The 25,162-nt window shown below is 39.3% G+C and overlaps 2 protein-coding genes across 2 annotated transcripts; one reads left to right on the top strand and one right to left on the bottom strand.

Annotated features, from left to right (window-relative positions):
* Nucleotides 1–8,319: 8,319 nt before the first annotated feature.
* On the bottom strand, nucleotides 8,320–14,907 carry ywhag2 (3-monooxygenase/tryptophan 5-monooxygenase activation protein, gamma polypeptide 2). Its single transcript, XM_085430503.1, has 2 exons — nucleotides 14,639–14,907; nucleotides 8,320–11,604 (listed from the first exon to the last, which is right to left on the bottom strand). The coding sequence occupies exons 1-2, from the start codon at nucleotides 14,723–14,725 to the stop codon at nucleotides 10,948–10,950; spliced, it is 744 nt and encodes a 247-aa protein (XP_085286629.1). The 5' UTR covers nucleotides 14,726–14,907; the 3' UTR covers nucleotides 8,320–10,947.
* A 6,320-nt stretch (nucleotides 14,908–21,227) lies between these two features.
* Nucleotides 21,228–23,711, top strand: LOC146694347 (RIMS-binding protein 2). The gene is made up of 5 exons (XM_085478864.1): nucleotides 21,228–21,504; nucleotides 21,863–22,019; nucleotides 22,358–22,479; nucleotides 22,605–22,676; nucleotides 22,770–23,711. Exons 1-5 carry the CDS (start codon nucleotides 21,283–21,285, stop codon nucleotides 22,833–22,835), a joined length of 639 nt encoding a protein of 212 aa, XP_085334990.1. The 5' UTR covers nucleotides 21,228–21,282; the 3' UTR covers nucleotides 22,836–23,711.
* The last annotated feature ends 1,451 nt before the right edge of the window (nucleotides 23,712–25,162 follow it).

The raw sequence follows: 25,162 nt of genomic DNA, 5'->3' as shown, positions 1-25,162 counted from the left end.
GTAATGGAGCCAGTATTTTGGGTTGTAACTGTACAGTCATTGTTTCATTTCTGGTCAGGGGAAACTTTGCTTCAGTGTCTACTTCCACACCCACACTCCCTTTAGTTTCCACACTCAGAGCCAGCTGCATTTCAGCCCCCTCTCCCCGTTAATCTCCTATTCCTATCGCCATGCTATGTTTCACCCCTTTAGACCCAGGGAGCTCCACGTCACCCTCTCTGCCTTTTATTCACCACAACTGACCCCACTGCCCTGCTGTCAGTGGAACTGTACATCCCCTTGAGGCTGCACCGTGAAGGAGGGGGTTTTCTTCTACTTCTCTACACCGAGGGGAATCCCCTGAGCCCACATACATACTGACTCACTGGCTCAGACACCAGACAGACCCACAAACACTGTAAGGTATAATTATACCTTACAGTGTTTGTGGGCCAAATTTGGCACCAAATATTTGGCACCTGGAGAGCTGATTGTAATAAAGCAGTGCTGAGTAGAACCTGTTCTAATAAGCAGACACATCAGAAACAGATATTTTAAAAACAACAACAACAAAAAACAAACAATCTAAATTACATAATAAAAGCATGCAGAAGTCAAAAGACTTTATGAAATATTGCCAGCCATTTGTGCCTTCAGTCTTTTCTCTCCTCTGCAGGGTGGCAGTGAGCAATGCTCAACTTTTAATTAACCAGGAAGTCAAACTCTTGAGAATAAGAAGGGAGGGATCTCTTTTGTCCTTGGCCAGACAGGCAACATTAACTTAGCATGCATTTTTCAGTGGCAGTAGTCCACAAAACAGCCCCCACAAAGCACTGATCTATATTTTGTAGTTACTAACAACATTACAGTGACATAAGCTGTTAGCCAAATATCTCCTGTCTTGGATAACATTGGTTTATTCATCCAAACTTCTGGGCTGATCTGGCTGTTAAATTGCTTGCTTTTATTTAGATCAGCTAACAGCTAACTACCAAATAACCCTAAACACATTTATTCATACATTGCTAAGATACAGCTAAGTGGCTAATCTGCACATATTAGTCCCCAGTCACACAAACTTAAAGACCAGTCAGTGGTTGATAGAGGATGATATCTAGTCCCCGGTTGACAAGTGGTTGCTGGCAATCATTAGGTGAAATTGGTAATAAAGTGGGTGCTGCACTGAAGACCTCCCTGTGATTGCTTTGGTGCCCAGCAAGCTGCCACATACTTGTTTGTAAATGCTTGCAAACGTCTCAGCTAGTGGTAGTGAAACTGAAAAATGCTACCTAAACCAGAAACAGAGAACCTTTGCCTTTACAGAAAAATTTGTGTCATATCAATGTAAGTGATTCTGTACATTTTAAAAGTCACACTTTTCACAGTGTGAAAAGTGCACAGCATGCAAACGGTGTTGTAGCGTCACCTCCACATCAACTTGTCATTTTAATTATGCCCAGCATTACAGTAAATACACTCGTGTCTGCTGTCGCCGTGGACCTATAACATATATGACTCACAGTACCTGTGTAGTTCCATCAGTCACTTCTTTGAATCCTGAGCTGACTTGAAGGCTCTTTTACTTTGCCACGATTCAATCGCTAAGTGCTGATCAAGCTTGTGGCTGTAAACTGGCTCTAAAATGCCAAAAGCTAAAAGCTGTTCCTTTAATGCCAACTTGAGGCAAATCACTGGGACCATTTGGACCCAGAAACGTCTTTTAAACCAGACTTAACACATGGATGCACAGAGAGTTCAAAGGAAATGTTGTGCACCAGGATTGTTTCATTGGCTGAGCAGCTCCTATAGGTGTAGGTGGTCCATTATTTTTGTCCATGTAATGAATTTTAACAGCTTTTATTGGAAGTGAAAATTTTATTTTAACTTCCCATAAATTTGTATTTCTGCTAACAAACAATGGATAAATCATTAGGTGGCAACAGACACCAGCACTGCTTTCACAAAGACCAGATTGCTTTCTGTTTCACAACACTGATCGACCTATTTAAGATAATGCAAACTGAATATCTTCCCAAGTCCCAAAAAGGGCAATCACACAGGAATCAACTAGCACTGACGTGGCAACCAGAGTCCATAGAAAGTCAATGATATTTAGTGGGATCAACCAAAGTTAAACCTTACTTAACTTTGAGGTAATTGAATCAGCTACTACTGAAAGCAAAAGATACCATTCACAAAGTGGTAAATACATTAGAGGTTACTTAGGCAACAGTAGCCTGGAATATCCACTAGTAACAAAGCATCATGCGCAAGTGAATTGCTTCATGTGTAGATGCTCCTTAAAGCCCCTCATTGTTTTGCTTTTGATTCCAATCACTTAGAGGAGCCTTCTTCATCTCCTCCATTAGCAGGACTGTATTATTTTTGCCATAGTGCCAGCACACCATTTCACCACCCTGAGAAAGTCCAAATGGGAAAACTATCCATTGAAATTATAACTCTACCCTTTGCAGTTAAAGAGAATAAAATGTAAAGCTTAAATAAGGAAGTCTGAGCGAATAGTTATGTTAATGGCTGTAATGTTCCTGAAATTTAAGCCCCTAACCAAACATGCAGACAGCAAATGGACTGGATTAATTTTACAAACTTTTGTTGATAATGCTATACTCTGCAGGTTGAAATAATGCCTTAGTATTAAAAGAAATTGCAGGAAAGCATCTGTAACCAAATAATTTTTTAAAAACTCCAGACAGCCAGATGGAGAGGTGCAATGTATCTCGGACTGTTTGGGGACGAGTGCTCCCTAAAATAGTCGCGTAAAGCCTTCAGCTGAACACTGTGGCACTTTTTGATAAATAATACAAAGTCTAAATGTTAGCCTGAATAATTTATTTTGCAGCAGCCATGCATAACAGCTGTCTCTGTGCCCAAAAGAGTCTGTAGCTTTCTGTGACTTATCATAACTTAATGACACCAGAAAACATAATAGCACAATGGAATGAACTTCAAGAAAACAGATCAGAGCTGATTGTTTGTATAGTCTGTGTTATTTCCAAGCTGTTTTCTAGTTTGCTCGGTTGGGGGTAAAACTGATGAATCAGAGTGTTTTAACCACGGATATGAACTCTTACCACTAAAACAGAGGCAGATAGTCTCTACAGCGGAGGGGCTGTCACACTGATGTCTCTGGTCTACTCACTGTCTATTCACAGGCTGCAGGGAGGCCTATTTATAGATCTGTCTCTGTTCTCTGCTTCTACATCAGTCCCCTCTTTCTCACTATCTCTCTTTTCTCCCTCCTTTTCTACCTCTAATGGGTTGGTATTTCTGGAGCTGTACAGCTATTATCTTCTTTGCATCTTTTGAGATGCAGATCACGTTGAGCTGGATCATAAACTTTTCAAAATCTGACATGTCTGTGCGGTGAACTGCTCAGAAATATATTCTTACTGTGTCTGGCATTGCTGCTGGAGGAAAGTGATTCAATTCAGCATTAATCTAAGGTTTTATTTATTGGTGTTGGGCTGAGAGGTTTCAGCTATGGTCTTTCAGTCTCACTTAACCCTTAGTCTTTCCCTATTCTTTTAGAGAATGTCTTACGTTTTAATTACATTTCTGATGTGCTATTTTTTAGCATGGTGCTGCTGCTGCTGCTGCTGCTGCTGGTTCACAGAGCTGCCACGTCTGTCCCACAGTCCTCAAATGAGCCATGAAAGCTTTGGGGTTTGGCTGATGATGAATGAATGGGTCAACAATGACTGTGAGAAGCATGGACTACAGGAGGTTAACTGCCTTTTAGTGCAGAAATTTGCAGACAGCAGAAAATGCTGCACTCAGTGTAGAGTGCAGCCCTGTGAAAGGAAATCAATAGACTGCAACCAAGCTTAGACTTTGTGATGACCTTTTGACTAAAGTCACTGACAGATGTGAGGCCTCAAATAATACAATGTTAATACAATAGCTCTGTTTTCCTAACATCTACAAGGTAGCATGTGAAAGTGCTAATACTCTACTGTTTAGCAGACATTTTCTTTCTTTTTTTTTCTAACCATGTTTAATATGTTAGATTAGGATTTGGTAGATGGTATAAATTGCCTTCATAATTTGCTAATTCAGAGAACAGCAAACCAAATATGTCTCATCCTCTTGGGAGCAAGAATAACCAAATGCACCAATGTAATGGTAAACCATCCAATATTCATTCATTCAAAATTGTGGATGAAATAACAATGCCATTTGTGCAAGCATGGCTAGAAACTGGTGTTTTCTTTTTTCTTTTTCTTTTTTTTTTATACTTTTTCTTTATTTAGGAACATTTTTATGCAGAAAAAAACAAACAAAAAAGACAAAATATTATGAGGTCATGGGAAGACAATATATGCCCTTGTATACAGCTGTACATCCACACATACATATATCAATACTTTGGTATTGCAAGTTCTATGCATTAAAGAGTGCTGCCACAATTTGTAAAGCCCAGCCATTTTCTCCAACGTCTCCTTCCCAAGTCTCCCTGGAGTCGCAGGGTGAAAGTCATACATTCCATCAATTTGATGTCTTCCACTATAGAGGTAAAAAGTATTATAGTGGGAGGGTCTTTACAAAGCCAGCGTTTTGTTATAGCCTTTTTCGCAGATGCCAAGAAAATTCTCAGGAGATAAACATCGTCTGTAACTAAATCTTCTGCAAAATATCCCAGATACAATGATACGAATGTACATGTCACATTGAATCCCAGTACCTTTGTGATTATTTTTGCAACTTCCGTCTAGAAGGGTCGTATGGATGGGCAGGACCAGAATATGTGTCCATGATCTGCCATGACTTCCCCACAATTTCTCCAACAAAGCGCAGGTGTAGCACTGAATTTCGACTTTTGTTTAGGTCTTATGAAAAAGCGTATAATGTTCTTCCAACAAAAGTCCCGCCACATGTTGGAGTTAGTTGTGGTAAACTGTGTTTCCCAAATCCGTGTCCACCCATCTTCTGTAATCTCAATGCCCATTTCTTTTTCCCATTTCTGTTTTATGTAAATTGTCGAGTCCCTTTTGAGCTTAGTCATACATTTGTACAGTTTACTTATCAGGGCTTTGTTACTCCCGGAGTCATAAGCGTCAATGAAGATGTTAACAATCGAGAAGTCTCCAGGGACACAGCTGTTTATTCTTTTGCCAATATAGTCATGGAATTGCAAGTATCGGAAAAAAGTCTTGTTTCTCAAGGCCGTAAGTCTTGCATAAGGTATCAAAAGCCAAAATTTTAGATTTTGAGAAACTGGTGTTTTCTTGATGTTTAAGAAAAGTAGTGTAAAACCTTACCTGAGCTAAGACAGACTGGAGTTTCCTGTCAACAAGAAAACCTGCCAATTAATCCCATTCATATTTTAATTGCATTAGTAACTAAAAATATAAAAGTCACGATTATTAGAAAAATCCTTCTGTGCATGTGTTTGCACTTGGCAGCCTCCAGGTACACGTTTAGCAGGTTATCTTTTAAATTAACTTAAGTTTCAGTATTTATATACAGACATAAAAACCTGAATCACCAGTCAAATCTGATTAAAAAACAACAACAACAACAAAAAAAAAAAAAACCACAGCTTCACAAATTTCCTGACTTTTCTTGTCCTGTTAGATTGCTGGAATTATCAGAGCAACCCTTACCAATCAGTGACTGGCTACAGCAGCCTGTGCCAGCACACCTGTCAACCAAAAGGGTCAACATCCCTAACTTTAAGCCTTAATTAATATTCAAATGGATAAGGTAAAAAAAAAAAATGCTCATCACCAACATGCAATTTAGTGCTGGTTAATTTGGAATTTTAACACGAGTGTCTGTGTGGACTGAGTCTGTTTTAAAGCTGGCCTCAAAGGGTCTACGCCAAGAGCTGCCATTTGCATCTCTTCTGTGTTTGTTTGCCCCTGAAGTTGCTGCTTTACACATTTAAGTCTAAAAATGGTTTTGTTCTTGTTCCCATCAAGCATTCCTATTATAATACACCAAATCTCTGTCTGTCTGTCTGTTTCTTTGTCCACTAACTCCTATCAGGAATTAAGCAACCAGACTTGACACACAGGTAAATCTTGGGCCACCCAAGGTTCTTATCTATATCATTGTTACGCAGAGAGGTGTGGTGAGGAAAACATCAGACATCACTCTATCTTAACCGAAGTAATTACTTTATTGTCTCTTGCCAATATCTTGCACATACAGACAGCATTTCCTGCCAGCTTTAAATACAATAGAGACCACACCTTCTCAATTCAGACTGGCCTATAAAAGAGCTGCAACTGAGGCGGCCTCCTCTTTACAGGGAAAACAAGATGGCCACCACAGAGGCAACCTGCGAACACCTTGTTGCATTAGTGCTTCCCAACAATCATATATATTATCAGGCTAAAATGATGTGTGTCAGTATTTATTTACCTGAAAATGTTACATACAAAAGAATTGCATTGTTTCTCATTTCATGACAGTAACATTTGATTTACATCCACAAAACCTGCAATATAACGACATACGATAATGCCATCAGGTTGCCTGGCAACCACCTAGAGAGGGGCTAAAATCACCTGTTTAAAGCATTTATGTGCCTACTTTTATAAGGTAAAGCACCTTGTAAAAGCATTGTATTATTTTAACTTCATGGCCAACAGCACAAGCAGTGCAAACAATCCTATACCACAAGGATGTACTAAAAATATCCAAGGTACTGGACACACTGGGAGTGCAGTGCAGGGAGTTTTAGTTATTTTAAGATAGCGCTAGGCTAACTCTTTCACTTTAATTTGCTGGAAAGAGATGAGAATAGTGAAATAAGACATATAAGCATATTTATAAAATGTCTTTAAATTCAGTGTCTGTACTTTCAGTTTCCTCTTCTATGCGTTACGTACATAATCTAAATAAGTGTGTAGACAGCTACTTCTCTACAACCTTGAAAGAGCTTGTGAAATTCAGAGAGGACAAAAATAACCTGCCCCTATCACTACAAGCCTGACTTCCAAAGTTTATTTTTAATCCGTCATCAAAGGTATACATTCTTTTGTATCACCAGAAACGTCTCAGGAAATCTAATTGTGGCCCTCTGTTGATGATAACGATTCAGTGATTTAAAAGACATTTTGATGGCATGACAATGGCTCGATGATACCTAACTGCATCGTCATCCTGGACTCATCAGGGAAATGATGCTTCCTGTAATGACAAAGCAGTTGTTGTGGATGTGGAAGTGATGCACAGTTAAACAAATGTTTCCCGTGCATAGGGCCTTTAATACCTAATGTAAATAACTAATTTAAATGAACATATATGTATGGAAAACTATATGTATATGTATGCATGTAAAACTATTGAGTTTTATTCAGATTTGAAAGAATTTGCCATGAGTGGTACTAAATTGAATTTGTAGCTACTGGAGATTCAATTACACGTCCATCAGCAGGCCCCAGAGTGTTTTGGGATGCATAATGTCAGCAGCATTTACCAACAACTGTGACACCGGTGTCCCTGAAAGTGTGGCACTGAGTGCATTGAAGCACCAGCATGAAGATAGGTTGGTGCTGAATCCTAATGCCTCCTGTGCGCTCTGAGCTTTCATTTTTTACAGGATGCAATAGGTACTGGGCTGCTAGTGGGGTACTTATTATAGCCCTAGCAACAGGAATAGGATTGGTGACTGCAGAGAGTAAGCTTGTCAGCTATTGGCTGGTGAAGAGGACCTTTCAAAGCAGAGAATTTCATCTCATGAAAGGTTCAGTGCAGCAAGCTGCAGCGAGAGGCTGCAGTCCGGGGGTGGGCGAGCCAGCAGCTTTATCAGCGACATTGGGTTGACAGATGTGCATAAATGCTCAGATAAACTCGACCTTTGGGTGTCAAAAAATACAACAGGGAGGTGAATTTAAAAGCCTAAGGGATGGTGATTCTCCATCCTTGCCCAACATTAGATCCAGGACTTTGTTTTATTGCTGCGGTCATAAAACCTCTAGTCTTTTCAAGAAATATTCTTTGATCTATGGCCTAATTTAGTTAATGATTAGCAAAGCGGCCTGAAAAAGAGCCTCATATAAGACATACTGCAGTAAGCTGTATGTGCTGGCAGCATCTCTGCACTGCAGCTAATACAGACTCCATCTCATAAGTTCAGCACATGGAACAGCACAGTTGCATACACACGCATACTCACCAAGATATGGATGCAAACACTTGCACATACCACATACACGCACCAGTTATGTGACCCACAAAAGGTTATATAAGGTCAAACTGGTTTCCTGTATTAATGTGTGGGCAGAAATGTTGAGTATTGGAATGAAAAAGAATGAGCTGTGGTGGTTTTGGCATGAGTGTAACAGACAAAAAGAAAAAAATATAGAATAATACTGATAAACAAATAACTTTAATGGGCAACAGATGGCAACCAAAAATTCCTCAGAGGATACAGTTTGTACTGTTTTCAGTAATCAACCCCTGACCCCCAACTCTGACTAATTTGCAGCAGCTCAGCTCTTTTATTTTTAATCAAATTTGTAATTTATCTGTAATTTCTGCATGTTTTCATGTCATAAAAACAAAGATCAACTGCCAAATAATGAAAACTTAAAAAGAAAAACACAAAGCACTGGGAAAATAAAACAAATTAATTTAAAAAGGGAACACAATGCATGTTTTCTTGACAATGAGTGAAAGTCTTTCAAAAAAATCCAAACAAAAATAAGTGACAAAATTCCCTTTCTACTCATTTCCACACACAACACTTAAAAATTAAAGCAAAGGACTGAACTCCATTTTAATATCGGTGACATGCGTGAGCAGTTGTGCCGATTAGGATTTCATGCTTTTTGAGTGGCGAGTTTTTCAGCGCCGTCAACTTTTAAACTGCGTTAAAAATAAATCAAAGCAGCTGTAACATAAAGTGTGAGCTCATGGAGGCTGACTCATGATGGTGACATAACCGGCATACATGAACAAGGTTGTATGACTGACCTTAAGGCTTTAGGTTTCTCTCTCAAGTCGTCACATCTGAAATAAAAAAGGTCTCCCAACCTGCCATGCATTAAGAAAAAACTAAACTTCCATCTGTGTGAATATATTAATACTCTAAAGAACTAGCAGCATTGTGACTGTAAACCCGTTCAGCAGCTTTCTGTCCTCTTAAGCAGCTTCTAAGTGTTTATTTAAAGTTTGTTCTGAAGACGTGTAGTCGCTAATCGATAACCAACACTAGCGAACTGACTGTGCTCTCCCTGTGACTGTTGGTGATGATTATTCATACCCATGTGCTGTACAGACAGCAGAAACGTGAAAATGAGAAAACACTGAAGGGAAAATATTATCTTTCACACATCCTTGCAGGAAAGTAAAATACTGGCAGATAAATCTTTTTTTTTTTCCCCCATTAAAGGTCAACTTGCAAACGAGGCATCTTAAATAATACAGGCACGCACAAAAAGAAGCCAGTACTGTACTCAGGGCACAAAACAATAGTGAAACATTTTTTTCCTATGAAATGGTTTTCTTTAAGAACAAATTTACTTATGGGTGACGATACAACAATACACTAGACCACCATGGAAATGGTGCATGTATAATTTAGTCATATTTTTTTTATTATCATAGCTATTATTTCGGTTCTTGTGCAACTGCTACATAATGACTCACATTCAAGATATTTTGTCACTCAGGAACAGCTAAAAAGTATAAAAACAAACAAACAAAAAAAAATGTATACTGTCAGAAATAAAATATGGTCCATGTCTGTGAATTCATAACAGAAACATTGAGCTTGGAAACTTCACCATTATTAAAACTGGCTAGCATGACAGAAAAAAGTACTTAAATACTGTTCAAAGAACAAAATATATCATAATCATACTTCAATGTGACAAACACCAGCTGATAAGATTAGGTGATCACTGGTGGGTTTTTATCTTCCTTTTTTTTCTTTCATTAACAAATTAAAATACACATATTGCATGTCACTATAGCAACGCCCATTACAGGTCAATTTTTACGATCAGCATTTTGGTATAGCAAATCAAAAACCATAACAAAATGAAATAAATTAGAAATCAACATCAGACAAAGCCTGTTTTTCTCAATCATATGAATACTTAACACCCACAGTATAAGTTAATAAAGTCAAGCTACTGTATATAAATACATCACCGGCATGCACAATATTGAATAATCGATATTATTGTTGTCATCATCTTACACTGAAGAAACAGTATAGTAGGCAAGTGCATTTAATAAAACAAACACAGAAGTAAACCACAAACTCTGAAGCTGCTTTTATTTTGTATTTTTTGTCTTTTTTTTCGTTTTATTTTGTTAAGTCTCTGCCTTTTAGTAATCTTCACCTCCAAAGGAATCGATGGTTCCAGCGACAAAACGGACTAATAGAACGAGGGGAATTAAATTTAACTAACCAATCCTCAGATATTTTCACTCCCGTCTAATTTAACCTCTAAAATTTGGGGGACTTGACTGGTTTGAAACTTTCTCTTTGTTTGCTAGTGTGAGTTTAAAGCATCAGTGGCTTTCAGGGCTCTTTCTCTTACGTAGACTACTACTGGAACCAATGCAAACTAGTTTTGTGAGGCATTCCCATTCAAGCATTTTCTCTCTCAAGTGACTCAAATGCATCTCTATCACGCAAAAACCTAACTAAGCAGCTTATCTTGACAGAACAAGTTCAGTTCCTACGCCAGTGTGAGGCTGCCATTTCAATCCAACAACAACCACTTCAGGCTGATTGACTGACATATCAGTGGTTTTGGCAAATGTCAAAGAGAAAATCAAGAAGACGGAGGCCCCTTTCAACTGTATATATATTTCTATATATATTTAAACTAAGATTTAACCTCCACTCTCACCTCTCTTTTGATTCTTTTCTTTTAACACATGGAAAAATAAAGAACTGCTGCTGCGGTAGTATCATCGGCAAAAGCGGCTGCCAAAGTCCACCGGCCCTTCATATTTTTTTTTTCGAAGTGCGGTTTCTTTTTAATTGTTGCCCTCCCCTCCCTCGTCATCCTGCTGGTCACTTGTCCACAGTGTCAAGTTGTCTCGGAGCAGCTGCATGATGAGAGTGGAGTCTTTGTAGGAGTCCTCGTTGAGGGTGTCGAGCTCAGCGATGGCGTCGTCGAAGGCGGTCTTGGCCAGATGACAGGCCTGCTCGGGGGCATTTTGAATCTCGTAGTAAAACACAGAGTAGTTGAGAGCTAAGCCCAGGCGGATGGGGTGGGTGGGCTGCATGTGCTCTTTGCTGATCTCGTGAGCCTCGTTGTAGGCCTTCTCTGAAGACTCCACCACGGTGGCCCTCTTCTCTCCCGTGGCCACCTCAGCCAGGTATCGGTAGTAGTCGCCCTTCATCTTCAGGTAGAACACTTTGCTCTCGTGCTGCGTGTCACTGCAGTTCTTGATCAGGAAGTTGTCCAGGAGGTTGAGCACATCCTGGCACACGGCCTCCAGCTCCTTCTCAATCTTCTCCCGGTAGGCCCGCACCATCTCAATCTTTTTCTCATTGCCGTCGGCCGAGGTCTTCTGCTCAATGCTGGAGATCACCCTCCAGGAGGAGCGACGGGCACCCACCACGTTCTTGTAGGCCACAGACAGCAGGTTCCTCTCCTCATTGGACAGGGCTTCGTTCAGCTCTGTTACCTGGAAGAACAAGAAAAAGAAGAAGAAGCAGATGGACTGTTAAATAACAGCACCAGACTACATTCACTTTGTGGGAAAAAAAAAAGTTAAAGCAAGAACATTTCATCCAAGAAATGACCTCAAGAAGTCAGTAATATGATTTAGTAAAAATGACAAGGCTGTTGCTGTTTAACGGTTGCATCTTCTCAAAACAGGGTGATTTTGTGCTCTTTAGTGGTTTGTAATGGAAGCATAGAACTCCATGAAATTTTTAATTGTAAAGACTAAACAAATGTAGAGATCAACCAATAACAAAAACAGCTGTTAGTTGCAGTCCTAATTGCCACAACTCGGGCTTCTTTTGCATGAAATAACCTGGGTTAATGGGGCCATCCGCAGCAAAGAAGATGAGCAATATTTCACGTCATGTGCAATTCCAGTTTCCATGGCAATCCATTCATTTAGTGCACCAGTAGCTTCAGCTGCCACGTGGACAGCTAATGCTAGTTAGTGAGAAATGATATTCAAGATAGTTGGCAGCAGTGGGGGGTTGGGAGAGGAAAGGAGGACTGGAGATGGCTAAAATGTTCCCACGAGCACTCGGGGGCAGCTGCACTGTAAATGAAAACCATCACTGCTCAGGCGGTTCACATGTCCCAGTGACCTTCTCCCCAACTGAAACTGACCTTTTTACCTGTCTAAAACACCACACGGTGACATCACTCTGAGTTAGGCTGTTAATTTGAGATTTTGATGAATCCGAATGCTGGCCAGGCAGTCCTCAAAGAGACTGGGTTATGTAACTCGAGGCTTTTATATTGGAAACGTAGTTTGTGCCGGTACATGGACTCTTGCAGATCAATAATCGGTACGAAACATGGTGCTTAGGCTTATCATAACCTTTCACCAAGAAAAGAAGAAAGAGCTTATTGCAATTTTTTTGCAGGTTTTACTCAAAAAGCTTTTCGTTTTGTGCAAACATTTCTCCTGAGCAGGTCTGACATTCTCTGCTCAGGCAGAGGAGCACAAACATGGCGCAGACTCGCTGATGTCACAGCGATGGAGAGCAAAGCTCTCAACTCATAGGGATTGAGTGGCCTTTGCTCTGCTTGTTCAAAACTGTCACACAAACCCAGTGATACCATCAGACTGCAGATGAAAAACACACAAAACAGTCAAATGAGGTAGATTACTGCTAATCTGATGACTCAACCTATGTGGGGGGGTTTTGTTGTAAAAAGAAAGGAAACAGGTCACTGCTCTAATTATTGTGATGCTTCCAACTGGAACTACACTAGTACACTATATATAAGTATAGTTATACTATTATATATGTACAAAATAAAACAAATACCTCATTGCTGATAACATGGTCATAAAACAAGACAAGAACGACTGAGGTTGATACAGAGTTATCAATCAGTCGTTTAAATGTTTTATCAGGCAAAAATGCGATCAGCTGTGAAAAGAGTTCTGTGCCAGTTCTGTCTTTTGGGCTGTCTATCAGCACTGGTTGGGAAACTTTTGAAGGGCATTTCTTGTAATTATTCACATTTCTGCCTACATTTTTCACGAGGAACTGAACGGTGACAGCCTATCATTTGTCTTCTCTGGCTGCAACGGCGAGGGATTCCCTTTGATTAGAGAGGGAGAGTACACACCCCTGCAAAAGGGCCCACTTTGGACCGCACTGACATGGCAGATTGCTTAAAGAGAAAGGAATCCCTCCCCTGCACGCACATCATCCCACCTCCTGCAACCAGAAACCCTCGATGACAAGTGCTCCACGGGGGCTCAACCCATCTCGCATAAGGCAAAATGTTCCTCGTTTTAAAAAGTGTGGGATGATTTTAATCCGTGTGTGAGCTCACGGACGCTGTGCTGAGACTACCGGGATGTTGCTGGTTCCAGTATGAGCTGGTGTGACACAGCAGTTTTTTTTAAAAAAAAACCTGTTACTGAATCCACTTCCCAGAATTTCTTAAGGGGCCAGAGAAACAAAAAAAAAAGGCAGACAAAGGCTCTGTCCTCAGCACCATCCATTAAGAGCTGAGAAAGCTACAGTGAGGCAGGCCAGCATGTCATCTTCTTCACATCAAATATTACACCATTAACCAGGGTCATTAACCAAAAATGGCATTAAAATGCTACCAGATATCAGCCCTTGATACACAAGCAGCATGCACAGAAGGTGATATCTGACAAATAAAGTAATAAATAGGAAGGAAATTCCTGTAATCAAATCTGACCACACTGACTCACTGCAATATGACAAAGAATATTCTAGAGAGATTCTGCTGCCTCCTACGTTTGTTTGGAGGAGAGCGTTTAGTTTATGAAAGCTTTTTCTTTGTCCAAAGCAATCATGCTCCAATTTATCCTCCAAGCCTCGAGTAGAAACATTAAAATGATCGCCATCATTCTTATTGTTTTAATTTATGTGACAAAGAGAGAGGAGAGGAGGCGGCGGAGGAGGAGTGGGAGGAGAAGAGGACGAGGAGAAGGGGGGGCAAGAGCAGTTGATAGGCTTTTTCCTGAGCAACCTCACATGGCTCCCAGCAGCAGAAGCTCTTAGAAATTCAGCAAATTGGAGGAATGGGAGGTGTGGTGGTGAAAGAAGGGGAGAGAAAAAAGGAAATCAGCAAATGTGTCAGAGCAGAGCCGTTCCACGATTCGAGTCTCTTCTTAGCCTGAGAGTGAAAGCTCGGGCCTGCATGCGTTTCATTGTAACGCGCCCTCAATGAGCGGCACGGCCGATAGAAAGGCACCGCCCAAGGAGGAGCCGATTTGGACGGGAATCAGAAAAAAAGCCTCTGAGCTGTCAGTGAACTGGCGACAGCACAATAAACACAATGAACGTTATTTCAGAATGACCCCCAGATGTAGTGCTGTAATATCGAGAGCCAGTTGTAACCGCAGCTTTACAGCTGCGAGCCTTTACGCAGGGCGAGCCTTTACGCAAACGCAGCAGCTTTACACCGATATTCACGCACATGTAAGCCACAGTTATCATCTTTCTTTTTTTGTATTTTACTGTTATTTTGAATTGACTTACCGATTTCATAGCAGCTGCCATGTCATCATATCTCTCAGCCTGTTCAGCCAGCCTGGCTTTCTGCACCAGCTGCTCGCGATCAACCATTTTTTAGATGATGTTTGGTTGCTTTGTCGAGCTGCTCTACGTGAAGTTTGGGGAAAGAAATTACTTAAATTTTAAATCGCAATGCAGTGAAATCCTACGCGAACCTAATGCTGCAGCTGTTCCCTGCTGTCTGTCTGAGCTCCGTGCAGACGGGACACCCTCTCCTCTCTCCTCGCTCCCTCCCTCCCTGCCTTTCCTCCTCCTTCTCCCCCCTCCTCCTCACACACACACACACACACACACACACACACACACACACACACACACTCTTCCCGGGCTGCGTCATCACTGGAAAAGGTGGGTGTCTGTGCCAATGATGTAACACTCCATACATGGGAAGTAGAGGGCCAGGCCTATGGGGATGGATGGATGGGAGCAAAGGTGAGCTATAGATGAATTATGGGAAATGGGGTCCCCAGCAGAGCGACAAAAAGGCCTGCCTAAAGCACAGACTGTATAAATGATGGACATACCGCGGTGACGTCACCCACCGGTTTTGGACTGTGTATTTTCCGCGCTGTTATGTTAGTTTTTCGGATCCAGTATAGTGCCCATACTTGAATGAAAAGGTGGAGTGCAGCTGTATCTTGCATCTTGACATCACACAGCTGAGGCCATTGTATTGCAAGGATAGACAATATAAAAGATGGGTGTAGCTTCTGGGACTGAAAAGTGAAGTCATTGCAGTGCCTTAAACTGCATTCTTTTTAGAGGCCTCCAGGGTGCGATAGCTTTGGCTGCAAAACAGAAGCCTACAAAAAAAAACAAACAAAAAAAAAACAACCCAGCCCTTTGCCCTAAGCAAAGAAAACACTTTTCCAGTGAGTTTAATGGCACAGTCACTAGTTTTGGGTCATACTTATAAAAAATTAAGTCCATTTTGAAAATTCTGGTCATTCCTAGTGTCAGAAAGGTGGGACATCCAGGTTACAATTATTGACAAGCCATTAACCAATGAGTACACAGGTTCACAGCCTTGCTTGTTAGCCTTAATTTCAGCAAACATGACTTTAACATTATTATGTAGACACTATTTTTTAAGTCAGTTTTGTAACTTCAAAGGTTTGTGATGTATACACTGCATCCACACTTCGCCATCTCTGCACTAAATGCTTGATCCAAACACAGATAAAGATGAATTCATCCACTATAATCACATGACCCTATTATTTTGAACTTTCCATTTTGAAACCTTAACGTTAGCATTTTGGCCTCCTTTATTTGCCAGCTGTTTAAGATGGTCAGAGTCAGAAGCTACCATATTTGGACAAGATTTCGAGTTATCAGCCAAAGTTAGCCAGCTTGGTTAGAAAGCGCTATTCTTTAACCAGTAACGTCCAAGAAAGCTACACTATATATCAAATAATCACATTTCAAAGCTCCAAACATAGTAAAGAGGTCTTTCAAAGAAAAGGGTATTTTAACATGAGTGACACCATACAGAACAAAGCAGGCATCACTGATAACAGATTGGTTTTATTCAGTCAGGCACAACATGAAAACAAGGAGATGAGGTGCAGGTGGGTTGCAAAGCAGCTTGTAGATGCACAATAGGCAACTGTAGGCAAGATAAATCAGTAAAGCTATCACTATAGGTAGGTGTAATTACATTTGTGGTCTGGCAGGGAAGGTGGTCACCATGACACAGCATGGTAATGACTGATAACATTGCTCACTGGCCAATTCTTCCCCCAAGGAGAGGAAATACCTCAATAAAGTGTAGTAAGAGTGAGACTCAAGCATAAAAAAAGCTTTGTAAAGTTCCAATCAAGGGAAAAAGCATATCAAGCTCTCCAGTATTCATCTTATTTATGTTTAATACAGGATTAAATGCCCTCTTGACCGCACTCACATTGGTAGAATATGGACAGTAACTACACTCACCTACAAGGCAGCATGATAAAGTGCCTTTAAATAAAGGAGATGCAATGCAGTGTCATATGAGCTGCTGTTGTAATTATGGGGGAGGTATGAAGAAGAAGTGGAAAAGATGTGATCCATTGTGCCTCTAACATGCCTAAGTGCAGAACTGGGTGCTATTTCAAGTGAGTAAAAACACGATTAGTGATTATTAGGGTGCTGTCACGTGTGAGAGAACATGATGCCATGATGAGTGCTCTTGCAGTGAACGAACACAAGGTGAACAGCCCTTCTGATGAAAAACAAGAAATGCTGTGCCCTTTACAATGCCCTTATGTTGGACTGGTCTGACCATTATGGTAACAATTACACCCTTAAAACATTTTTTTTGTTGTTGTAGTTGGCATTTATTAATGTAGATGATTTTAAAACCACGTCAGTACAACTAGTGGTTTGCCTTTATATGTCTCTCTTCTCTTTTGGTCTATGCAGTTTTTTTCCAATTTAAAACACGAATGACACCATACAGAACAAAGACGGGAACAAATACTATCAGGTAGTAATATTTACCTGATAGTATTTTTTTTTCGACAATATAGAAAAAATGCACCATCTCTGCACTACAAGCATAGCAGTTCAACAGCATTCTCTTAACCTACTAGTTTTTGGTAGTTTTATTTGTAAAAGTGTTTTAAAATTTTTACACGCTCTTTTCTGTTGGACATCCTTCTCTCAAAATGCTGTTGCAACTTTTCATCTTGAATTAATCTACACTTGTAAAGAGGGAGATTAGCTCTGGGTTAGCCAGTGGTGCTAGATAGATAGAGAAAAATGATATTAATACAAACAGATTTGCAGAATCTAACAGGAGACAGGCTTTTTTTGTCAAAAGGTTGAATCAAAAGCTGCAAAAGCAAGGGCTTAATGAGAAAGCTCAAGTTTAAGGTTTTATAACCTTCATCCATACATTTTCTTAACAACTTAACCAAATTAGGATTGGAGCCAGCTCTCAGGCCAAGAGGCAAGGAACCATTCCACACAGGGCAAACATAGAAAAACAGACATAATTTACTTTCACATCCAACCCTTCGGCAAATTTATAGTCAGTCACTAACTAGCTTAACCATATATCTTTGGTCTGTGGCACAGGGAAAATACCGGGAGGCCCGAGCCAAGGGGCAAGTTCAAACCAAGAACCTTCTTGCTCTGAGATGATATTACTAACCCCCGTTAACTATGCCACCTGCTTTGATGGTTTCTATTTTATGGTTATAAGGTACTGACTTATTATAACAGGATAAGGAATTCCATTTTATTTCGTTTGAGAGTGCAATCCAAAACTTCTGACACAATATCGCAGAAAGTTGATTCTGCTCTTTTACATAAACAGGAAAACCATGTTCACATTAGACAAAATCAAACTTTTCTCTCAATGAATCAATGTTGACCCTAAAGTTCTCCTGGCTTATGTGCTGACCCTACCATTTGCTAATGACCTAACCTAGCAGCTGGCCTACTAACCTTTACTTGTTTTGCAGCTAACATCAATATCAGATTCCAATCAAGGAGACTGGGTCACACCTGAAATGACTGGAGCACACAGCTAAGAGAGTATTGTGAACACGCACTCAGTTTTCATATAAAATGCACTAAATTGTTGTATTTTGCTACACTGGTAAAAGTATTAACAAAATAAAGAGTGGCTTGCCAAAGTTATGATTTTAATTACAGCAAGCTCTCCACACTTGAATAAAAGAAGGGCACTAAATAGTTCTGTTGATATTAAGTATAAGTTTTATATACAAAAATTATTAGAATAATTATAAAGCAGTGTAAGAAATAATGGCCCAAACTGTATGTAAGCGAGTATGAGGTGAAACCTTTTTGAAAGACTTAAAACATATACAATCGCAGTGAAAGCTTTTTAATTATTTAATTACAACAGTTATTAAAGGATATACATGAATACCAGAGGGGGGGGGGATCTGACTCTCAATAGTTATTCGGATGCTTTAAGTACATTTATATGCAATTTAGAGTGATATGCATTTATAAGGACAGCAGTTCTTAGTATAGGTGTCTGTGTATGTACCTATAAGTCAATATGTATCTAAAACTTTGATGTCACATGAATTTGTTAAACTGACTAATTTTACAGCAGACTCTTTATTATACTTAGAAACATGCAACAGCTCCCTCTTCTGGGCAAACATAAAAAATGACAAGAGAACAAGTGAGAATGAGAAATGTTTTCAATTTGTTGCTCACTGAAACCAAGAGTAATTTTTGGAGCCTGCTTTATTAAATCCTTTAAGAGGTCTCAAGCCTGTGACTTTGGAGCCACATGTGGGCACATGTGGCTCCCTCCAGGGGTGAGTGGTCAGTTTGGCTAAACGAACTAAATGATGTTAGCAAGTTGGTGTTTTTTCTTTTCTATTTTTGTTATACAAACAATGAGTTTAATTCAAAATTTAATACAAAAATGACCTAATCTTAGGCATCCATAGAAATAAGGAACGAATAAAATCGTTCCTTATTTCTTTCTTTCTTTCTTATTAATCTATTTATTTATATCTTTAGAGCTACATAAACTTGGCCTATACATCCTTCTTTTCCATCTATTAGGATGTGTAATGAGAAAAAAGCAAACAAATTTCATCATTGTAGTTACATGATTTCATAAATGCGAGAAAAATTGTAGTATTCCAGTAAAAATGCAAAAATAATCCAAACCAAATCAAAAATAAAACCTACTAATCATACATAGCCCTCCGCAGAGTAGTGGGGTGTGGTTGATATGCTGATTTATACTGAATAGACTGCACCAACTCCCTGAACCTGCTTTACACCTCCATGTAGATTTTTCTGATTAATAATTATTAAAAATGGTTCTTTTGTTAGTTAAGAAAACAAGATTCTGTCACACATCACCAACAGTCAACCTGGTCCCTGGGTCCAGATTTGTTTTTGATAATTTCGTGATAACAAGAAGGAGATGTCTACCAACATTTCTTATTTCAGTTTAATGTGTATTTGTCAAGTTATGCTCTATTTCTTATTGGGAAAGAATCTATGTTAGGGCTAGCTTTATCTCTGGTAAAGATTTCATCTAAAACTGTCTGTGGCTTTTCTTTAGCTGCTAGCAAACAGATAAACAGACAAACTAATCATATAATCGTTTGGAAGCAAGTAACAGAACCTGAATCATTTAACTCAAAATAATCAAAGATGTTAATTGGAAAGCCTGCTTGGCTCATAATGTAAGAACAAAATGATCCAAAAGAGCAAAAATAATAAAGAGGGCATATGAGAACAAATGACTGTCTGAATGAAAACTGACTTTTGAAAAGCCTAACTAACAACTGAAGAGGACAAAAAGCAGTGAGTGCACATGTTCGCTGGTTCTTCTTTTAATCATCAACATTAAAACACAGATTTTGTCTCTCAGCAGTAAAACTGAAACATAATTGGGCACCAGTTTAGCTCATCTGGTTGAGGTTTGAGTCCATTTTTTGCATTTCACCCTCTCTCTCGCTTCATTCCTGTTTACTTTCTACACTGTCCTGTCAAATAAAGGTGAGACAAAATAAATCAGATGGGGAATAATGGGAAAATGAGGGCTGAGTAAGCTAAAGTAATGAATAGTGGCAGTTAATACATAAAGAAAGATAATATTCTTCAGTCTTTACAGAAAAGCATTTCTCAAAGTCCAAAACATACACAAACAAAAAAACAAAAACTGAACAAAATTAATGAAGTGAATAAAATCAACAACACCTGAAGCTACTCAGCCTCAACTTCCTCAGATACAACTTTCAGTTATTCAAACAACATAGCGCCAGTTAATGGTTGGAAGAGTAAACAGCAGCAATGGCTCAGATGTGTTTTCAGTTTCTGCCTTACCATTTTTTCAACAAACACACAGATGATTGATAATCTCTGCTGGAGGAGATTATCACCTGCTGACTTGGCCACAGGTGAAGAAAGGAAGTGTCGACTTTCAGCGATGAAAACTGGGTCATGTCAGGAGGAGGAGGAGCAATAAGACGAAACAAGAAAACAAGGCTACTTCCTTAATTGAGCAAGGCTTGATAGTTTAAGGAAGCAGAGCCACATATAAACTATACACTCTACACTGTACACAACCAGCCACACTGAACTATTCACACTCACACTGATAAAGGGCTTTGTTCTCCAACCAGAACCATTGTTTTACTTAAAAGAAAATAAATTGCAACGCTTCAGAAGAAAACCAGAGCAACCAGATAAAACCCACCAGTATCTCTGGCGAGGCCTATGAGACGAGGACCAATGCAAAAGAAAGTATATAAAAGAAAATAAATATTACGAACAGAGCTACAGTTAAACGTATCTATGTGTCATTAAGAAATATTTTTTTAAAAAGGTCTGTTTTCTCTACTTTTGAACTTCTCCTTTCAAGTATATTTGGAAGCATTTTTGCTTTTCAAATATCTGCATTAAAACTAAAGTTATTTCATCTTGTGCTCCTGTTGCTTTGCACACAGTGCAGTTTGGCAGTGCTGAACTAATGAATCTATCTACTTGCTTCAAAGAGGATTACTGTTCCTTGTGCTTAGCTTAGTTACCTCACATTAGGTTGAGGCTAAGGAGAGGTCTGCTGTCTACAGTGGCCATCTGTCTGCCAGGTGGACAGTCGAGCACTCACTTTGCTGTAAATGGAGACAAGGCTCGAGTTGGATGTTTTGATATACCCAGATGAAGTAAGGATCGCTACTCCGGAGGATCTCAGGGACTGGGAGCTGGAAACTGCGAGCCAGGTGTCCATACCCACCGTCCGGCTCTTTGTTGCACTTTACCCGTACAACCCGGCTGCCATGTCTCCAAACCACGAGACAGCTGCAGAAGAGCTGCCCTTTGTGCCAGGCCAGATCATCAAGGTAAGATTAAGTGTAATTTCATGCACTCTGTACAATACTAAACCGAAGCGCTTCTCTGTGTTTGAGTTGCGTTTCATCTCTTCATCAGTTCAAAATGTTCTTTGAAAGAACCTATAGTGTTTCCTGTTTGTGCTGGAGTCACGACAGTTAAATGTGTAAGAAGACAATAGGTTTTTTTTCTTCATTTCCTGTCACCTTTTTCATCTGATTGATGTGATTTACCGCCTTTTTTCTCTGAATCTGTCTGCTGCTGCATCACATAAATACAGACAAATACATGTATGCAATAAATACACTCTTTTATTCAGAAACCAAGCCTAAAGTTATAAAAGTAACTGCTGGTGCTGTTTTTTTTTAGGTTACTGGAGACAAAGACGCAGATGGGTTTTATCATGGTGAGTCTGGCGGGCTTTCTGGCTATGTGCCGAGTAATATGGTGGCTGAGATCCCAGTGGATGATGAGTATCTGAAGCATCTACTCATGCAGCAGGGATTCCTCCCCGTGGACCACACAGGTATTAGCCTGTTTACTGTAACACGCTGGCAAAACAGTGTTGCTGGGGTAACTGAAGTATAATTGAAAAACAATTATTGTGGCATAATTTGGAACGAGGCCGTTCAGAGATGATCTGTGAGAGGATGTTTGCAATGAGCTCCTCCCTACAGGAAGTTTACAACAGATATTAGGACAAATAACAGTGAATAAAATTATCACGCACGTCGCTTAGAAATGTGAATGCAAAATTTACTGATTGTAAAAATATGACACTACCACTGTCACTGCGTGGAGTGTTTGTTTATCTCCTATGTTAGCATGAAAGCTTCATTGGGACGTTTGCTTTTCGTACTGCAGGCATGTCTCTAACACCAGACCTGAGCGATGTCACCAGTATCCCTGACAGTGGGGCTGTTAGACGAATGGTAGCCTTATTTGACTATGATCCATGGGAAAACTCACCCAACATGGACAGTGAAGTAAGCACTGTGAAGTAACATTACCATATATTATATATTTAAAATATGAAGATTAATCTACTGTTTAAGTCTACTGTTAATCTACTGTTTTACACAAACTGGTTTTGACTTGCTCTGTCTTACAGGCTGAACTCGGCTTTCGTTCGGGAGATATCATATATGTTTTAGGTGACATGGATCAAGATGGGTTTTACTATGTAAGCATCATCCTTGCACTTACAATACAGTGACTGGTGTTTAGTTTTCATACTGATGTCTGTACAGAAGCTAAACTTTAATTTCAACTTCAGGGAGATCTTCACGGACAACGAGGTTTGGTTCCATCAAACTTTCTGCAGCTGTTTCCCTGGGATTAGAAGAAAATGCACGCTAAGCTGTTTGCTACAAATGCCAAGTCACAGACGCAGTGAGAAACCAGAAGTTTCTATGTAAAATATGGCTAAAAGGACACTTCATATATCAAAAAATAGTTTATTTTATTTTTATATTCTACTAACTGCATCCGTTTTAGACTGAAAGTAAGCAGCTAATGAACCCCTCTGTTAGTATCAATAAGAATGCTCAAAACTAAAAAGAGTTCAGACCTTTGTTTAAATGTTTCTTTATTGAAATAACAGATACTTACAAACCCTTTGATGCAAAAAAAACCCCCAAAAAAACCAAAAAAAAAAACATGAACAACAAAAAAACAGAATATTTACAATAATGCATATTTTGAAAATTACAGGTAAGATACTAAATGTTTTGTCTGGCAATTTTTGCTTTAGGCGCTTTCACAAAAACACAAGAACTGACTTGCTAAATAAATTACCTGATGGGAATGGATAAATTATTTTAGCCTTAATAATACACAATTTACAGATTTCTTTCTCCCCAGTGTTTTGATATAGCATTTCCATTTTTTGCCTTATGCCCTGTGTATATATTTTCTATCACTGGCTTATTTCATATAAGTTATTTAAAAAGAAAAAAAAACATTTTGAATTTGGCAGCAATTTTTTGTAAAAATAAAGAGACTCTTGTTATAACTGAAAAAAAGTTTTAATCATGTAACAAATGTAAGAGCTGTAGTTAAACTGAAAATAAACTGTCCTAATTCTTACTTTCCTTACCTGATTTTTCTTTTTAACAATGGACCAAAAATTGACATTCAGTTCTTTTCTTGTCTGGTAAATACATTTGTTGTAATAAAAAGAAATACAAAATTTATTGGTTAAAATAACAAAGAAGTTCAGCAGGTTTTCAAATGTTCATATAGTCGGTCTGGTTTCTTCTTTTACTTTCCTCTGCAGCAAACAGTATACTCATCCATAAAGTAGGAAACACTACACTGTGTAGTAAAGTTTAGTAGTGCTTTCTACTTTATGGGTGACAACACTGTACATCAAGTAGCTTCTGGTCGATCCACCGCAAATACTGAAAACTGAAGGTTAATCAAAGGCAAGGCTTCACAAACTGAACCGAACACACGATCAAAATTCACGTTATCATTCTTGATAAAAAGAAAGAAAAACATTCAAAAGACTTGACATGTTGCTCAAAATTAGGCTGAAATGAAGTAGTAATGTCTTAGTATGTTAGTGTGTTTAAAAAACGTTGATCATCAGATTTTCAAGTTGTCATCAGGGTCTTACCAGCGTTTGGAGTCCAAGGAAGAAAGAAAACCCAGAAGTGAGCGTGATCTTTTTATTAACCCTGTCTGAGCCACGTGGTTTACACAGGAAAAGCCCCAACAGTTTCTCACACACACACACAAAAAATACATGCATGCAAGTATATGCAGATGTGCACACACACATGCACACCCACAAAGACACACGTACGCACACACACCACACAGTAGTTGAAATAGTATTTGCACATTTCCTTAAGATAAAGCAGGAATTATTAGTTGTATTAACAGCTTTTTGTAGAGATTTTTTAAATTTGATGTGTATGTAATCTTATGAACCTGTAGCTGCTGTTAGTCCAACTACCTCGTACACACCTAAACATGTACTTGTACTATACTTCATATTTTTTTTTTGTCATCACACTAAGTAAAAATATCAGATCAATCTATTTTCACAACCTAAAAGTACCTCTGAATTTAACGTCGTTTATCTTAGGAGGTCTAATTTAAGTGTTTATTTGCACATCTGCACACACAGACACAACCACAAGCGCGCACACACACATGCACATATGCAAATTCAGAGTGTACACCCAGGTCCTGGCCGACTGCACCGCTGCTGCCAAGCGTGATCTCAACCCTTTTAAGGACATACTTTTACGAGGTGGCAACTGCTTTTAAAACAAAAGTCAGTCTCTGAAGCAGATAGATATTGATCTTGATAATAATTTATGTGGATGTGTACCAATGATCTCGTAGCTCTTTGCCAATGCAGCACTAAGGATTGACTGAAATAGCAATGTAATGATAAAAGATCAAAGTGAGTCAAAGTAGACTTATTGATTGAGGGAGCTCACTTTGGAGATGCTGAAGCTCTTAAAGGTTTATGTTAGCAAAGGGAGAGCGGTGCTCCTCAGCACGGTCCTCAAAAGTCAGACATTACTGTCTTGCAAGTCTAAAACATTGTGTATAAATTACAGGAAGCACTTTGTATCTCATTTATAATTCTGAGAACTCATTCACGCCTGCATGTTTGTGACAAGGTGTGGGTGGGGGATGGTGGTGCAAGGC

Source organism: Copadichromis virginalis, linkage group LG14 (genome assembly GCF_057382275.1).
Source record: "Copadichromis virginalis isolate Kocher_CV1m ecotype Utaka linkage group LG14, C_Virginalis_male_GT1.1, whole genome shotgun sequence".
Lineage (NCBI taxonomy): Eukaryota > Metazoa > Chordata > Actinopteri > Cichliformes > Cichlidae > Copadichromis > Copadichromis virginalis.
This window is presented reverse-complemented; position numbering and strand designations above follow the sequence as displayed.

Excerpts from the sequence above, each read along its gene's own strand:
- ywhag2 (XM_085430503.1), bottom strand. The coding sequence starts at position 14,725 with ATGGTTGATCGCGAGCAGCTGGTGCAGAAAGCCAGGCTGGCTGAACAG. Across the intron at positions 11,605-14,638 it reads TGGCAGCTGCTATGAAATCG|GTAACAGAGCTGAACGAAGC; the intron begins GTAAGTCAATTC and ends TTGTTCTTCCAG.
- LOC146694347 (XM_085478864.1), top strand. The coding sequence starts at position 21,283 with ATGGAGACAAGGCTCGAGTTGGATGTTTTGATATACCCAGATGAAGTA. Across the intron at positions 21,505-21,862 it reads TGCCAGGCCAGATCATCAAG|GTTACTGGAGACAAAGACGC; the intron begins GTAAGATTAAGT and ends GTTTTTTTTTAG. Across the intron at positions 22,020-22,357 it reads CCTCCCCGTGGACCACACAG|GCATGTCTCTAACACCAGAC; the intron begins GTATTAGCCTGT and ends TTCGTACTGCAG.